At 48.3% G+C, this 18,587-nt stretch overlaps 2 protein-coding genes across 2 annotated transcripts in view; one reads left to right on the top strand and one right to left on the bottom strand.

Annotated features, from left to right (window-relative positions):
- The window catches only part of LOC130401927 (macrophage-stimulating protein receptor-like), an 18,537-nt gene extending 14,618 nt beyond the window's left edge, over positions 1–3,919 (bottom strand). Inside the window, exons 1-2 of the mRNA XM_056605962.1 lie at positions 3,607–3,919; positions 1,446–2,766 (exon numbers count right to left, since the gene is read on the bottom strand). Of these exons, the coding sequence (XP_056461937.1) occupies positions 1,446–2,675 (1,230 nt within the window). The 5' untranslated portion in view covers positions 2,676–2,766; positions 3,607–3,919. The remainder of the gene's footprint in view (positions 1–1,445; positions 2,767–3,606) is intronic.
- Positions 3,920–5,740: 1,821 nt separating this feature from the next.
- LOC130402498 (ubiquitin-like modifier-activating enzyme 1) lies at positions 5,741–17,801 on the top strand. The gene is made up of 16 exons (XM_056606688.1): positions 5,741–5,893; positions 6,489–6,657; positions 6,789–6,923; positions 11,290–11,396; positions 11,840–11,930; positions 12,137–12,269; positions 12,530–12,627; positions 12,734–12,883; positions 13,237–13,401; positions 13,562–13,678; positions 13,785–13,865; positions 14,312–14,467; positions 14,797–14,962; positions 15,330–15,526; positions 15,730–15,794; positions 17,344–17,801. The coding sequence occupies exons 1-16, from the start codon at positions 5,847–5,849 to the stop codon at positions 17,639–17,641; spliced, it is 2,175 nt and encodes a 724-aa protein (XP_056462663.1). The 5' UTR covers positions 5,741–5,846; the 3' UTR covers positions 17,642–17,801.
- Positions 17,802–18,587: the final 786 nt, after the last annotated feature.

The following is an 18,587-nucleotide window of genomic DNA, read 5'->3' as shown; positions in this document are numbered from 1 at the left end:
GGACACTTGTGAATTTTTATAGCGAATGCCTCGGATTTTTCTTTTATGTTCGGGAAATCACCTCCAGCATGTCTTTCCTTCCTCTCTGTCGGGCCCGTTTCCAGGGGAATGAATTAAAAAAACATAAAAAACAGCCAGGCGCAGCCAAGCAACTCCCTTCCTCAACATACAATCAGACACGTGCACGCACAAAGACACACACACACACACACACACACACACACACACACACACACACACACACACACACACACACACACACACACACACACACACACACACACACACACACACACACACACACACACACACACACACACACTCACCGCTGTTTTTATCAGCAGGATTTATTAGCCGTGTGTGTTGACATACTGTCCTGGTAGGCGTGTGTGTGCTTGGCTCTTTGCACACTTAAAGAAGTGGAACACTTGAGCGGGATTGCAACTCCGAAAGCCACACCTTTTCCGAGAACTGCTTCCAGTGATAACCGCGTAACAATAAAACAGTACTTCACCATGTCCTATGGAACAGTGTTTTCACGTCACTGATCTGGAGCGTTTGCTACATCATCCTAAACTAAATGTATTCATTAACAAATGCAGACTTGATAACCGGTTTACATAAGAGGAAAGCTGAGACAGAGAAGTACCAGGGTATTATATCTGTGCGACAAAGGCTCATGCCCCAAATAAACCCTCAAAACAATCAGCCACTTAGGGGAACTCATGCCTTTGTCCTGGTGTCGTTTTGGTGGCACATTCCTTCTGACATACACATCACGTCATCAGACAACGCCTGGGGGCGGGGCGGGGGGATATCGGGCAATCGGAGGAACGGCAACAAACACCACTCTGGGATCTCCTCGTCAGACTCTTCAGCCCCTCCTCCGCCCTTTGTGCTTGTTCTCACACACACCTCTCAATCCTCCCACTGCTCCCACTCTCATCACTGTGTCAAGTCTGAGCTCGAGCTTGGCCCCTGTGAGTCAGGCTCGGCGCTGTTGTGATGTGGATGTACTTCATCGTGTTGACAAGAGAGGAGTGGAGCCAATACTAGATACCAACACTATATCTACAATCACAGATAGGGTTTAACACCTTGACGTTGATCATGTGAAAGTGTGTGTGTTGTTGTGAGGAGGACAATGACTATCGATTGGATTCAATAGTCAGGATGACTAAGCAGTCAGTGCTGGCTGCCATGTCAACGGGACGGCCAGGCAGCAAACACACTGGATCGTTCGTTATGAGTCAGGAATGATCTGGGTAACAAAACTGTGGAAACAACCTTGAAGACACATTAACAACCCGCCCTTTACGCCAACGTGTGATGGTTCGACCCTTTGACCTCCCGGATGAGAAGGGGGACCCCCGGGGCGGGGACGGGACAGGACAGGACAGGACGGGGACGGACGGGGGGGTACGGATGGTTCCAGAGCCACTCACCTCGTGCGGGCAGTTCTCGCAGGGCTGGAAGTGACACAGGCCCCTGGAGAGCTGCTCGGTCCCCTTGGAGCAGCAGGCGGCCACGCCCCGGTCGATGGCCTGGTTCACCTTGGCCAGGGCGAAGATGCAGAAGGCCGAGTTCCTCTGGGGCACGCCGCGCTCGTCCACCTGGGCGAAGGCCCCGTACAGGAGCTTCTCGTCGGGGCTCCCCTTGGGGTTCAGCCCCAGCTGGGAGGCCAGCTCCCGGCCCACGGGGCCGTAGTGCGCCGCCTGCAGCCCGTTGAACACCACCCGGTGCTGCTCCTCCCCACCGCGCCTCTTCCTCCGCCGCCGCTTGGGGTCGAAGCGGCACTCCAGCACCACCTCCCGGTACATCCAAGCCTCCGAGTTCATCAGGGGCAGCCGGCCCAGCCGCGTCTGCAGCGGGGAGCCGCTCTTCTCCGGGTTCTCCCGCTGCACCGAGAGGAAGTACACGTGCTCCTCGGTGGCGAAGGTGTAGACGTAGTCGACGCGGTAGGACGCCCGCAGCGGGGGCAGCACCGTCAGCCCCTGCATCGCCATGTTGAAGCCGTCCTCGGTGGACAGCGGCCGCAGCACCGACAGCGACCTACGGGGCCAGCGGCTCGCCAGCTCCTCGTCCACGGAGTTGGCCACGAAGAAGAGGGTGGTGTGGCCCTGCTCCACCGCGCTGACCCGCGTGCCCAGCGGGCTGGCCAAGCAGTCGGGGCAGTAGGTCTCTGTGTTGTCCTGCTCCTTGAACAGGCAGTGGGACACGGGGCTCAGCTCGCTGATGTCCAGGAAGGCGCACACCCCCTGCCGCGTGCTGCCGCAGTAGTACAGGTAGGGCAGGAGGGTGCCCGCCGGGTCTAAGAGGAGGACCTTGTTGTCCGTATCCACGGGGGTCGCGGGCGGCGTCGTGGCAGCGTCGCAGGGGCCGCACTTGTGACAGTCGTCGGGGCCCACTGGGCCGGTACGCACCTCCCATATCCGTTTCAGGTCTCTGTCCACTGCCTCGATGGCGTTCTGGGAGGCGATGTACACCTCGCGCAGGTACGCGTTGGCTTGGATGTTCTGGATGGGATTGGCGGTTTGGAAGTGGGGCAGGGTGTAGTTGACGTTAAAATCCACCAGGCGGCGAGGGGTGGTAGGACAACTGGACGTCGGCCCCGCGGCGGCGTGCGTCTGTATCAACGCCCATACTGTCAGCAAGGAGGCGACCCACGTGACCATCTCCTCTCCACCCCACGCTACGACCTGACAGCGTGTTACCTACAGGACTCTGTTCTCGCCCGTAACATTCCCGGGACGAGCGGGAGCAGCTCTGTGCGAGAACAGGGAGGAGGAGGCGCTGGGGTTAGAGAGGGATGCTGCAGCGGAGATTTAACAGACTGGGTGCTCACGTATGAGTCACAGCACGGTGTTTTTTTAAACAGGGTCATAACTAACAGTCACGCCATGGTTCTTTATGTAGCATTTCAAGTGAACTTGTATATAATAAGCCTACGTTGTTTAATTCAATATATTTAAATAAAAAACGGTGGCGCAAACAGGACAAAACACTAGGTGTTTGTTATACATAGGTTAAAGGTTTTGTAAGCCTTAGGCCTATAGATGAAATAGGAGTTGGGGTTCATAGCAAAGAAAAACGGTAAATGTTGACGGTGTCGAGGAAATGACAAGATAGGACATGACTGGCCATGTAGGACTGTGGAAATATCCCACAGATCGGGAAGGTATGAACTTCAGTTTGTCAGGTTTTGTTCCGTAAAAAGAACCCAACTATCTTGTAATATATTTTGACTCACAGTTTTTCCCCCTCTTGCTTGCCTGTTCGACTATGTGAAAATAACCCTGTGTGATGCAACGTGTACTTTTGCACCAGTTCGGTGGACAGTGTACCGTTCATAGAACACAGAACGAACTGCGTAAAAGGTTAACCAAATAAAAGTCACCATGAAAACAATCTTAATGTGAATATTGAGATCGATGAAAAAGAAAAAGGGTTGTCGGCACTGTTATTACGAATAGCCTGCCGATAAGCATCATGTCTCAGAGGTAGTAGTGACTATAGTTCAGTCAGATTGTTCTGTATCTTTGGACGAGAGTATAAACTATTAATCTGAATCGATAGTCTTAACGTTTATACACTCATTTCACTTACCTTCTAACAAAAAACCTTGCCTCAGTCGGTGTTGCGTTCCAAAGATCCGATATGTGATTTACGAAGTGATTTGGTTTACCCTCACCAGATTCACCGCCCCACCGTCGATAGCTGTGAACTCACCTGACGGCCCGGGAGCAGACCGCCCCGCCCGCAACGAGGAAGTCATGCTGGACGGATTGCGAAACATCAGCATTTAAGCAATATCACCATTTACATCACAAACAGCGCAGGGTTTTCCATTTAGCCGTATCTCGAGAAAAAACAAATATGACAATAGAACAGCCTGGTCTACGTCTTCTGCAGCAGGACTTCTGCCAAAGTGCATTGCTTTTTTATGAGGGACATTGATTTAAAATCCTACCCCCCCCCCCCCCACCTACTCCGCCCCCTGCTCTTCTCACACAATTTTCCATTTTTCTTCCTAACATAACAAAGTTTACCTTGCAAGTGTTGACTTTGAAAATGATTCACACATTCGTCCAAATTTGTCACAAATTCGTTTTAAATGTCAAATTGGTAAAAAAAAAAGAAAAGAATTACAAGTCTGAAAGGTCAAACGTTGACCAACGTTTTTTTAAATTCTGTACTTTTCACTACAAACATTTGCCATAATGTAAAAAGGATAGCGTTTCAGCGCCCAGAGGCCCCAGACCCACACAGCTGTCCCAAGAAGGACTAACATAAACTTCCTAAGCGGCTCAGGACTCCCACTCTAAATCTTTATCTGGCCCACTAGCCCGTGTTTGGAGAGGAGAGTAACGCAGCCAGATGTTGCTAGGCCTTATAATAGTCCAGAGGTGCGTTATTGTGCTGTGCTGCTCTTAAAGAGAGTCATTACAATCCCTGGAGACATAGGAAGGCATGCCCTGAAGATCCAATGTCGCCAATGTCTTCTTATGTGATTGTGTAGTACATTCTATAATAAACGAGTTAGGACTATTACATTATAGGCCTATTATCTGAAACTAAAACCACTTTTCTTTATATAATTGTATTTGTTTGTTACTTGGTGGTATTATGTATTGGTTGTAATCTAATTATGTTCAGACTTACCATTTGCAAATTAACATAGTCTGCTCCCTCCCAGTTGGAATGGTTTTGCTCAAGCACCAAACGAATAAATACAAAGAAAAGAAGAGTAAATATCCTACGCCCTTGACGTTAGAAAACATTTAGGCTGCATCCGAATACCTAGTACATACTATTTCTGTCTAGTGTCTACTACTTGACCATACTACACTTGACTGTGTAGTACGGTCTACAGACATGCGTAGAATGCCTCCGAACGCCGCCGAAACTCCACCGGATGTTTGGAGATGACGTATCTCCCCCCAGATGGCGGCAAAATTTACCTGTTTTCCGTCTTGTTATCGTTGCTATTAAATAAAAAAATGTCTCTTTCTACGCGAATGTCTCTTGAAATGGATATCTCTGCTAGAAGGCGTCGTCGCCGGTCATCTCGTAGAGCGACTTACCGGCAGGTTATGTTGTATATATGTGGAAATTTGGTAAGTCATTTTTTTGGAATAATAATAATACATTTACAGTTATTTGTTACTCCGTGAAAAAGACGATTGAAGTTCATTTTTCCTTTTTTATTGAACACACACACACACACACACACACACACACACACACACACACACACACACACACACACACACACACACACACACACACACACACACACACACACACACACACACACACACACACACACACACACACACACACACACACACACACACACACACACACACACACACACACACACACACACACGAATAAAAAGCCGCTGTTGGTGGTGTCGGGTCAGCCATCTCTTCTTCGTTTGTTACCAGACTCCGGTTGCATTGTGGGATAGCGTAGTGTGGTCCGTGGTTCACTTTGGCGGTAGTATGCATTCGGAAATGACTTCCGTACTACAGAATGCATACTACAGTATTCGGACGCGCTAGATTTTTCGCATACTACAAAATGCATACTATATAGTATGCAAGTACGAGTATTCGGATGCAGCCTTAGGCTTGCGTACACAGAAGGTGACCATAGGGAGTTATAATATAGCTCCCCCTAACGGTCAAGATAAGGCATTACAAGACATTGCAACACAAAGATAATCGAAAGTGAAACTGAATTTCAAAATAGTTTACCAGAAACCGGTCGGATTGAATCGATACTGAGCTATTCTTTCTGCGCTTCGCTGTTCATATAGGTTTACTTTTAAAGGTTTTAAGATGTCTGAGCATGAAGAAATTGACGAAGGATTTTATTCCCGGCAACTGTAAGTATAAAACAACACAGGCTATTAACATATTAACATATTAAATGCACCTTCGGAGAACCTTAATCTTTGCAGAGTGCAACAAAATGCTAAATAGCATTATTAGCAATATATTGACTTATAATCACATAACGTATTATAGCCTAATCATTTATTATAATAGGCCCACTATAATGCGTTATATAATGAATTTATCATGTTCTTAATGTGTTCTTAATCATCGCACACACAAACACACACACACACACACACCGATCCACACACACAATCACACGAAAAAACAAACACAGACACACATACCTACACACAGAGACAAAACACACACACACACACGCACGCACGCACACACACACACACACGCACGCACGCACGCACACACACACACACACACACACACACACACACACACACACACACACATACACAAACATACGCTCAGTCCCCTGTGGTCAATAAACTAAACAGTGAAGTGTCTGTGCCTTGAAAGGGCCCCTATTTTCCGATAAGTCTTCACAAGCCATTGCTTGTGATTGCCAATTATGCCCACACCTAGTGGTAAAATAGGGGCCCTTTCAATAGTATTCTGTGTGCACAGGTATGTGTTAGGTCGTGAGGCAATGCAGCGGATGGGTGAGGCTAACATCCTGATAGCTGGCATGCGCGGCCTGGGTGTGGAGGTAGCGCACAACGTCATCCTCTCCGGGGTGAAGTCCGTCACGGTGCAGGACGAGGGCCAGGTTCTGTGGGAGCACTTGAGTTCCCAGGTAGCACCAACCACCTTCCTGCTCTGTACTACTCATGCACTCATCACGCTAGTACCGCTGAAGCGTTGTTTTGTGTCTCTTTTGGTGTCAGTTAGTTGGGCCTGAAAGTTTCAACTAATTTTGCTCGACAGTTTTTCCTGCGCGAGGCTGACCTCGGCCAGAACCGGGCTGAGTGTTCCCTCCCCCGGCTGGCCAGTCTGAACCCCCGCGTCCAGGTGTCTGCCCACACCGGCCCACTGCATGAAGACATGCTCATGCAGTACCAGGTACTCACCCTAGGCTCCAGTCTCTCCGAAGTAGGGGCTGCACCATGAAACAGAAACCACTAGGAGAGTGACCTACTGACCTTCTCTGAATGAGTGTTCATGTGTGTTTGTGTGTGAGTGTGTGTGTGTGTATGTGTGTATCAGTGTGTTTTTCTATTTTTTGTTTTCATGTGTGAGTGTGCGTGCATGTGTGTATTTGTGCGTGTGTGTTTATGTGTATGTGAGTGTGCGTGTGTGTTTTTCTATTTGTGTGTTTGTGAGTGTGTGAGTGTGCGTGCATGTGTGTATTTGTGCGTGTCATCAGCGTGTGTCATCATGACAGCGCCGCCGGCGCGACTTTCCGTCTCGTAAACGGTCGTTGCCATTTGAAACGGTCGATGCCATTTCCGAACATTTCCGATTGCGTCCGCTCTCCGATCTTGAATTGATTAGCCGCGTTGCCCAATCAGCGTTGAGCTTGACCCGACGTCACTGGAAGAGAGTTACGCCCCGTGCCCACTACCTCCGTCAGTTGTCCGTTGCCCATTGACTTTGAATGGGGACGGTCGCGCAATGCATTGTGGATCCGTCCGTTGACTTGGAGCGTTCGCCACCGTCAAAAAGTTGAAAAATGTTCAACTTTTTCGGCAGCGACGGTTCCGTCATCCAATCAGATCGCGTATGCAAATTTAAGCACTGTGACGCGACTCGGGCTCTGACGATACTGGAAAGCGGGAAAGCGGGTCTTCTTGCCTCGCAACAAGCAGGAAGAAGCGGGAAGAACCCGGCGAAGCGATTTGATTGGCTGACGGTTGCCTCTGCAAAGACTACTCCCCCATCCGTCAGCCACGCCTTCCCACGTCCGTTGACTGACGGTGCAGTGGGCACGAGGCGTAACGCCTCGTGCCCACTGCCGAAAAAGTTGAACATTTTTCAACTTTTTGACGGTGGCGAACGCTCCAAGTCAACTGACGGATCCACAATGCATTGCGCGACCGTCCCCATTCAAAGTCAATGGGCAACGGACAACTGACGGAGGTAGTGGGCACGGGGCGTTACGCCTCGTGCCCACTGCACCGTCAGTCAACGGACGTCAGAAGGCGTGGCTGACGGATGGGGGAGTAGTCTTTGCAGATGCATCCGTCAGCCAATCAAATCGGTTCGCCGGGTTCTTTCCGCTTCTTCCTGCTTGTTGCGAGGCAAGATTACCCGCTTTCCCGCTTTCCAGTATCGTCAGAGCCCGAGTCGCGTCACAGTGCTTAAATTTGCATACGCGATCTGATTGGATGACGGATCCGTCGCTGCCGAAAAAGTTGAACATTTTTCAACTTTTTGACGGTGGCGAACGCTCCAAGTCAACTGACGGATCCACAATGCATTGCGCGACCGTCCCCATTCAAAGTCAATGGGCAACGGACAACTGACGGAGGCAGTGGGCACGGGGCGTTACGCCTCGTGCCCACTGCACCGTCAGTCAACGGACGTGGGAAGGCGTGGCTGACGGATGGGGGAGTAGTCTTTGCAGAGGCAACCGTCAGCCAATCAAATCGCTTCGCCGGGTTCTTCCCGCTTCTTCCTGCTTGTTGCGAGGCAAGAAGACCCGCTTTCCCCCTTTCCAGTATCGTCAGAGCCCGAGTCGCGTCACAGTGCTTAAATTTGCATACGCGATCTGATTGGATGACGGAACCGTCGCTGCCGAAAAAGTTGAACATTTTTCAACTTTCTGACGCCCCGTGCCCACTACCTCCGTCAGTTGTCCGTTGCCCATTGACTTTGAATGGGGACGGTCGCGCAATGCATTGTGGATCCGTCAGTTGACTTGGAGCGTTCGCCACCGTCAAAAAGTTGAAAAATGTTCAACTTTTTCGGCAGCGACGGATCCGTCATCCAATCAGATCGCGTATGCAAATTTAAGCACTGTGACGCGACTCGGGCTCTGACGATACTGGAAAGTGGGAAAGCGGGTAATCTTGCCTCGCAACAAGCAGGAAGAAGCGGGAAGAACCCGGCGAACCGATTTGATTGGCTGACGGATGCATCTGCAAAGACTACTCCCCCATCCGTCAGCCACGCCTTCTGACGTCCGTTGACTGACGGTGCAGTGGGCACGAGGCGTGACGCCCCGTGCCCACTACCTCCGTCAGTTGTCCGTTGCCCATTGACTTTGAATGGGGACGGTCGCGCAATGCATTGTGGATCCGTCCGTTGACTTGGAGCGTTCGCCACCGTCAAAAAGTTGAAAAATGTTCAACTTTTTCGGCAGCGACGGATCCGTCATCCAATCAGATCGCGTATGCAAATTTAAGCACTGTGACGCGACTCGGGCTCTGACGATACTGGAAAGCGGGAAAGCGGGTAATCTTGCCTCGCAACAAGCAGGAAGAAGCGGGAAGAACCCGGCGAACCGATTTGATTGGCTGACGGATGCATCTGCAAAGACTACTCCCCCATCCGTCAGCCACGCCTTCTGACGTCCGTTGACTGACGGTGCAGTGGGCACGAGGCGTGACGGTGGCGAACGCTCCAAGTCAACGGACGGATCCACAATGCATTGCGCGACCGTCCCCATTCAAAGTCAATGGGCAACGGACAACTGACGGAGGTAGTGGGCACGGGGCGTGACGCCTCGTGCCCACTGCACCGTCAGTCAACGGACGTGGGAAGGCGTGGCTGACGGATGGGGGAGTAGTCTTTGCAGAGGCAACCGTCAGCCAATCAAATCGCTTCGCCGGGTTCTTCCCGCTTCTTCCTGCTTGTTGCGAGGCAAGAAGACCCGCTTTCCCGCTTTCCAGTATCGTCAGAGCCCGAGTCGCGTCACAGTGCTTAAATTTGCATACGCGATCTGATTGGATGACGGAACCGTCGCTGCCGAAAAAGTTGAACATTTTTCAACTTTTTGACGGTGGCGAACGCTCCAAGTCAACGGACGGATCCACAATGCATTGCGCGACCGTCCCCATTCAAAGTCAATGGGCAACGGACAACTGACGGAGGTAGTGGGCACGGGGCGTTAGTGAGCTTGGACAGAAGCATACGGCCGACATCTTTCTTTATTCTGTGTGGAAATAGTAACATAGTTACGCCATTAAATGCTTTTATGGAAACACTTTTAACGAGAAATGTGCATTTTACTTTCATAATGTTCGCTCGGTGAATGTGAAGGATGTTTGGTTTGATAGTTATGACGAAGAGGGAACGCTCCGTTCACTTACATGGACAGAGTCTCTGGTTGCTAAGCAACCTCAACGTCTTGGCGGACTATATATCTGCTGATCAACACTACGAATGCTGGAAACACACCAGACACACCATGTGAAGTTATTTAACCCGATTATTGTTATTTATATCCGAGCATATCAGTCTTTATCATGGGTGTCTTTACGGGGACAGTTGCTGTTGGCATCTTACATTCAAAGGCCAACTGTGAATAATGTACTTAAGGTAATCATCCTTAAATTGTATTGATGAATAGCTGACAGATGTAAGTTTATTTTATTCAAATATCATCCCTTAAATTCAAATTGTTGCTAAGCAAAAGAGCCATTATAGCAAAAAGTGTTGCAACTGTCCCAGGTCTCCTCTATTCAATCAATCATTATGTATGACTGGCATAGATAGTTTCATAATTACTCACGGCAACTGAGCGGAAAAAAACATTCCACCCTGTGCTGTTTTTAACTGACTCCAAGAGCGGACGCAATCGGACATGGTCGGAAATGGCATCGACCGTTTCACGAAGCATTCGGAATTCAAGATCGGAGAGCGGACGCAATCGGAAATGTTCGGAAATGGCATCGACCGTTTCAAATGGCAACGACCGTTTACGAGACGGAAAGTCGCGCCGCCGGCACCGACGTATCGAAACTTAAATCAGCGGAGGCTCACAGTGGTTCCAAGGAGAAGACCATCGTTATCGTTTTTAAGAAAAAATTTGAAAAATAAAAACGCGATTTTGTTCAAAGTGATAAATTATTATAAATAATTATTATTATAAAATTATAAAGTTGCCCCCCCCCGATAGTATCGAATGTCGGCGATCGCTAGGGGGCGCTATCGGACGATGGAAGCTTGTAGACGATTGCCCAACCCTAGTTTGCGAGAGAGTGTATGTGAGCGTACATGTCTGTGTTTTTGTGTGTGTGTGTGTGTGTGTGTGTGTGTGTTTTTGTGTGTGTGTGTGTGTGTGTGTGTGTGTGTGTGTGTGTGTGTGTGTGTGTGTGTGTGTGTGTGTGTGTGTGTGTGTGTGTGTGTGTGTGTGTGTGTGTGTGTGTGTGAGTGCGTGTCTGTTTGTCTGTTTGTTTGTGTGTGTGTGAGAGAGACGTCACATCTCCTATGGCTCCCCTAGCCCATGTAGCTAATGTGTGGTGGTTATGACTCTGTTTTGAAGGTGGTGGTCCTCACTGACTCCACGCTGGAGGAGCAGAAGCGTCTGGGGAACCACTGCCACTCCCATGGGATCCGGTTCATAGTGGTCGACACCCGGGGACTCTGTGGGTGAGGAGTTAATACAACATCTGTTAAAGCTGCTGTCTCTAAGATCTGAGAGTTGAGAAGAGAGAGGGCTGGAAAGAGCTCCCGCCCTCCCTACGTGGAGAGGGACTCCCTGAACCAATCAGGGGAGAGATGGACGCCCTGAACCAATCAGGGGAGAGATGGACTCACTGAAACAATCAGAGGAGAGATGCCCTGATCGGACTGAGAAAAGAGGCCCTGATGGTTCAGAAGTGAGCCAGGAGCGGTCTAAAAGTCAAAATCTGCTCATTTAGATGCAGGCGCAGTCAACTCAAAACAAGAATATTTTCACGCCGCGTTTTGCCTACTACAGTAATGGCTGATGGATCATGGCTTTGTCATTCCTAATAAATTACACTAAAATAAAATCTCTTAAATCATACCTACAGCCCATTTAACATAAATTTCCTCATGGTTCATTTCAGTCAGTTGTTCTGTGACTTTGGCGAGGAGTTCACCGTGCTGGACCGGGACGGGGAGACGCCAATGACTGCGATGATCAATTACATCACTAAGGTGACATCTTCTAACACTCTAGTCGACATTCAAGTCCACTCATTCCTTCTTTTTGTTAAGAATAGCAACAGGAAGCTGAATGCAAATTCATAACTATATCTACAACATTTGTTCTACTTTACGTGTTGGACTAGGAATGCGACTATTTATGCGATATACAGTTCTTCACTTGGTCGTTATTAGAATGACCGTGGTCTCTCCTCTAGGGTAATCCTGGCCTGGTGAGCTGTTTGGACGAAGAGAACCACGGTTTTCAAGATGGCCACAAAGTTTCCTTCTCTGAGGTTCGGGGCATGGCAGAGCTCAACACCATGGGTCCTCAGGAGATCAAAGTCATCAGTATGTCCATCAACATTATACACATCTTCATGTTGTCACCTAGGTGAACCAAGACAACTCCTAGAAAACGGTTACAGAGGACCGTTAAAAAGGATAATGATTTGATCCACAGTCATGAGCTTAGTTCAAATTCAAAGTGGTCGTCTTTATTTACACACATTGGCCAAGAATATCAACCTTTAACAAGGCACTCGCAATGATGATATCCCTGTAATGTATACATGTGAGCTGAGAGATTGAGACATGAACTCTGCTAACAGGTGGTCATTCGTTCTCCATCGGTGACACCTCTGGCTTTACTGAGACCGGCCATGGTGGAGTAGCGACCGAAGTCAAACAGCCCTCGACAATTCAATTTGTACGTATTCAAACAGTTTTTTAACTTCATGCCACGAATATCGAAAGTATAATTTGTGGGTGAAGAAAGGATGTTTTTAATCAATAAAGTCCAACACCATCCACAGAAACCATTGGAAGAGGCGTTAATGGACCCTGAGTTGCTGGTCATGACTGATTATGGGAAGAGGGCAAGGCACCAGACCCTGCATCTGGCCTTCCAGGGCCTCCATATGTTTGTCCAGAAGGAGCACCGACTTCCCAAGCCCACGTCTCAGGTCAGTGGGGGACGCTCAAAATGTTTGTTGCTACACATCTGGAAAAGAAGATTTTATTTTTGTGGTTTATGCAATTTCATTCTGTCATTCATGAGCAAATTGGGGGTAAAGCATTTTTTTTCAGCAGACTGCCACTTTTGGTTTTCCTATATATATATATACATATATATATCTGGAGTTATTTCTGTGACTGGGCAATATCGGTGGATAAAAACCTCCAACCAATACATCGGTCGGGCTCTAAAAACCTCCGTAACCTTTAACCTTTAGCCTACACCACAACCCATATCTATGTCATGTGGTACTAGGTAGAAGGAACCAACCCTTGGCTGTGTTCTGTCCCCTCGTGACAGGCCGACGCTACTGTGCTGCTGGACATGGTGAGGGGGCTGAACGTGTCGGCCCAGCTGGAGACACTGGACGAAGACGTGGTTCTGCTCCTGGCCCGCACAGCTCGGGGGGATCTGGCCCCGCTCAACGCCTTCATGGGAGGGGTCGCTGCCCAGGAAGTGCTGAAAGTAACTTCCTGCAGTTGTATTTGTGTATCTTTATATAGAAAATAAATATTCTATGTATTTAGAAAAACGTTGTTTAATTTTCTCAATTTGTATATATATTATGGCTGTATAGGTTGTGTATATATAGATGTAAATATATGTGTATGTATTTCCTTTGCAGGCCTGCAGTGGGAAGTTTAAACCTCTTATACAGTGGCTGTACTTTGATGCACTGGAGTGTCTTCCCAAAGACGTCGACAACAAAGAGGAGCAATTGAGTGACAACACCTTTTCACCTGTAAAGCATTTTGGACATTTCTACGATACTTTCTCAGAAAATCCTATAGTTAGCTTCCTGGTTGGATATTTTAACGTCTAACACACCGTCATCATTTTTTTTCTAGGACGGCTCTAGGTACGACGGCCAAATCGCTGTGTTTGGCTCTAAATTCCAGGAGAGACTCGGGAAGCTCAATTATTTCCTGGTAGGTGCACTTCTAATAGGTGTCCAACAGAGGGCGTGCTGGTCATTGAAATGCGGTTCTTCAACTGTTGGCAGATGCTGACTGCTGACACATGCAGGAAGCAGTTGGATTCATGTGGCATTTCCTGTTAGTGTTAGTGAACAGAGACCTGCAACACTCTTTCTGCTGTTTCCTGTTAGTCTAATGTGTGTGTGCGCGTGTGTGTGTGTGTGTGTGTGTGCGCGCACACGTATGTGTGTGTGTGTGTGTGTGTGTGTGTGTGTGTGTGTGTGTGTGTGTGTGTGTGTGTGGGTGTGTGTGTGTGTGTGTGCACTAGCGTGAGCATGCATGTGCACATGAGTGAGTCCAGGGACAACTCACCTTGTATTTGAATCATCCACCACAACATTCAGTGGTGGTTTTTCCCATAACCCTGTATTCCTGTCCATTTCTGGGTCTCTCTGAAGGTGGGAGCTGGTGCTATTGGCTGTGAGCTGCTGAAGAACTTTGCCCTCATGGGCCTGGGTGCTGGGGAGGGGGGACACATCACTGTCACAGACATGGACTCCATCGAGCGCTCCAACCTGAACCGACAGTTCCTGTTCCGGTCCCAAGACATCGGAGTAAGAAGTACACCCTTATAATAATAATAATAAAATAATAATAATATATATAATATGATACAACTTTAAACAACTTTTTATTTTGGTGTCATGCAATCGTCACGTTTCAAAGTCAATATCTTCCAGCCATCTGATCTTGAATACTTACATCTCCGAGCCCATCCGCTCTATTTTGATCAATCACCCAGGATGTTGTTTTCATTTCTTGTATGACTTACCGCACGGTGTTCCCATCACTCAGCCCGCAGTGGTTCTGGCTCCCTTCTCCCATCATGACATGAACAGCACTGTCTCCAAACCCCCCCCCCCCCCCCCCCCCCCTCCCCTAGAAAATGAAGTCGTCTGTGGCGGCGGAAGCGGTGCGAGAGATGAACCCCAGTGTGAACATCACAGCCCACCAGAACCGGCTGGATCCGGAGAGCGAGCGCGTCTACGATAGGTCCTTCTTCAGGGGTCTGGATGGCGTGGTCGCAGCCCTGGACAACGTGGAGGCCAGTGAGTGGTGAAATACAGCCGACACTAAACCCGAATAAGGCTTTGGAGTGGTGCAGCCTCAGAAACATACATCATGGATTCAAAAAGCATGCTACATGTGTGTGCATGCATGCAGATCCAGTACATATCTGTATTATATGCATCCTGAATTTTTCTATATTATTTTTTTCCATCTTTACGTCAGGTGTCTGCCTGTATGCGTGTGTTTGTGTATGTGTGTGTGTGTTTGCCTGTGTGTTTGTGTTTGGGTGTGTATTTGTGTGTGTGGCTGTGTGTGTGTTTGTACCAGAAGAACGTGGTATAGCCCCACTCTAAATGAACATTGCACAGTGAAAGGTCCTGCAGCATGCTGTGTTTGTGTGAGCAGGGGTCCATCTGGACAAACTCTGTGTGCTGCACCAGAGGCCCATGCTGGAGGGCGGGACCCTAGGGACCAAGGGCCACACTCTAGTGGTGGTCCCACATCTGACCGAGTCCTACGGACAGCCCAAGGCCGATACCGAGGGGGCCATCCCACTGTGTACGCTGAAGAACTTCCCTCACCGTATCGAACACACTCTGCAGGTGACCGATCCACAGCCACTGTGATGCTGGGTCATTGGAGGGTCTAGCAGAATCACACCCGTCTTTGTTTCACACATTTACCTCATTATTTTCCAATGTTGTTTATTTCATGTGTTTATTTGATGGACTCCTGTATTAAATACAGGAATTGATCTTATGTGTTGTACATTAGTGTAACGTTGTCACTTGGAATTCCTTTCCAGTGGGCCAGAGACCAGTTTGAGGGGTGGTTCAAACACGTCCCGGAAAATGTCAATCTCTTTCTGAGGTAATCGTCACAAAGGCTTTCTGTTTATTCTCTTCATATCTGAGCTGATTTATTATGGAAGCATAAAGTCCAGCCTTGTTTTTAGGTTTCTTTCCTTAGATTAGTTTATGATGATGTGGTTGCAATTTTCCATGCTATTCAGAAATTGATGATGATGGTGATGATGGTGGTGATGATGATGATGATGAGGGTGGTGATGATGATGATGATGATGATGATGATGATGATGATGATGATGATGATGAAGGCGGTCATGAATAATGATCATGAGGGTGGTGATGATGGTGGTGATGATGATGATGAGGGTGGTGATGATGATGATGATGGTGGTGGTGATGATGATGATGATGGTGGTGATGATGATGAGGGTGGTGATGATGGTGATGATGATGGTGGTGGTGATGATGATGAGGGTGGTGATGATGGTGATGATGATGATGAGGGTGATGATGATGATGAGGGTGGTGATGATGATGATGAGGGTGGTGATGATGGTGATGATGATGAGGGTGGTGATGATGGTGGTGATAATGAGTGGGGTGGTGATCAATGATGAGGATGATGCAGTGGATGGTGAGGATGAGGATTTAAATTTTTTATTTTTTGATATATCCTGTGCCGTTCTTCTTCATTAGTTTATTAATTCGTAGCCCCGCCAGGATTGTCTGCTATGGCAGGCTGCCAGTCACTCATTGCTAGTACTGAACCACTGTGATGTTGATTCCATTCTATTATAGCTTTCCATGAATTACTTGAGACGATTTTTCTTTTTAAACAAATCAAGTTTATTGAGATAATGCAATAATCATTGCATTACTAATCATCATGTATGAGATGAGTTAAAACCCTCAGCAGAGTCAGTCGTTCTCCAGCTGTGTGAGATATTGGCCTGCGAGGCTCTGTAATCCAGTTACACTCAGGGAGAGAATCAGCCGTGGGGGCTCTTAAACAATTGTTTGGTCTTAGTGAGATTTCATAGAACCAAACGTAACGGAGCCCACTTGGCATTGCATGCATGTGCTCCTAGAGAACAGGGTGTGCACAGAGTGTAATAGCAAAGCTTAGCCAACACATGCATCACACTTGTATCCGGAGCTCATTCAACGTCGTAGTTATTGGTGTGAGACTGGGGAAAAGGATGTGCATAGTGATTGTGTTACCGACATCATCCAGCTGGGGCCATGTTTAATGTCTATAGGCCCAGTGGCAACAGTAAAGGAACTCTCCTCCACACAATGTACAGCTGAAGGCCAAACTGACCTTGATATGGAAACACAGCCTTCGATAGAGAAGGTCGTCTGCAGGGCCAAAGGGAGGATCCGGTGGGATGTTTACACACAAACGACCCTGAGATGATAACTTATCACGTCCACCCCCCCCCCGTCCACCCGCCTCGCATCCGTGACTTTGGCTCTTGTCCTTATTATAATTAAGATTTTGCCCCTCCGCCCGTCAATCCATTCCACGAGGGTCGTGTGCTGTGGTTCCTTTTTGTCCGCGCTGAACAAAAAGGCGTCGCTAACCGGCCGTTCCTCTCCGTGCCCCCCAGGGACCCGCCGGGCTTCGTAGAGCGGACACTGGGCCGTGGCGAGGCCGAGGCGCTGGAGGTCCTGGGGGGGGTCTTTGGAGCCCTCAGGGACGGAGGAGCCCAGGGTCACCGGCCCACCCGCTGGGAGGACTGCGTGCACTGGGCGCGCTGTCGGTGGGAGAGCCTGTTCAGCAATGAGCTCCGACAGCTCCTGCACTGTTTCCCTGCTGATCAGGTAACGACACGCAGAGCGCCAGACGAGGCCGAGGAGAGTGACGGTTCTCACAGCTGTCGTTGGTTTAATGCGACACAAGGATAGCTTGACGTATTGGCGTTAGGCCATGGAATGTTCCACATTATATGTTCACGGCATTAAAAGTACAATAAACATCGAGGTTCACGCTCGAATCATGCTCGAAAACATGACTTAGATGTCTTCTTCGCAACATTTGACTGGAATGCAGTTATTCAAGTCCTTTCATAGCTGACACTATTTTAAAACACATATCTTAGAGCTGCAATCAGCAATTTTTGCTCGACCCAATAAGTTTGGATTAAATTGGGTTTTGATTGAATCTCATGGTTCACCTTACTTATTTGGATAACTGGCAATAAGTATCAATCTGAATGCATGACCACATTAGGGGTCAATCAAACCACAATGTCACTAGAACAGACTGGGGCGAGCAACAACATGCTTTTAATAAGTCTCTCACTCCTTTGCATCGCTAGAATAGGAAAAGCAATCTTCAGAATGCAGTATGTAGAGGTGTATAATGCAGCAGGGTGATGCCAAACATTGCTTGGGCATCTGTGACGGGGAGGTAGGAATCATTATCCAATCAGAGACTCAGTTACCCCAGTACCCCCCGCCAGAGCTAGAGCTAAGGTAACAGACATTCCTCCAACTGACACGGCTTTCATTTCATTTCATTTTTTTCCATCCAGGGTGAGTTAAAACCCTCTGGGTATCAGCGAGACCAACAGAGGAAATGTATCTTTCCCATTATGCATATTTTCTAGGAAAACATCTGCTGCTTATATGCTGTAGACGAGTCGAGGCTTCCAAAAAAACGTTCCACTCTTTTATTGGCCCAATAATTGAGTGATAGAGATATGTTATGCATTCTGAACCCCCAAGACATTTGGATGGATGGAAATAAAACACACGCACGCATGCATGCAGACCTACACAAACACCTATACACACACACACACACACACACACACACACACACACATCGCCACACACAAACACACACACA

The sequence above is a fragment of the Gadus chalcogrammus genome, chromosome 13 (assembly GCF_026213295.1).
Source record: "Gadus chalcogrammus isolate NIFS_2021 chromosome 13, NIFS_Gcha_1.0, whole genome shotgun sequence".
Classification (NCBI taxonomy): domain Eukaryota; kingdom Metazoa; phylum Chordata; class Actinopteri; order Gadiformes; family Gadidae; genus Gadus; species Gadus chalcogrammus.
The sequence above is the reverse complement of the archived record's forward strand: the minus strand, read 5'-3'. Positions and strand labels throughout refer to the sequence as shown.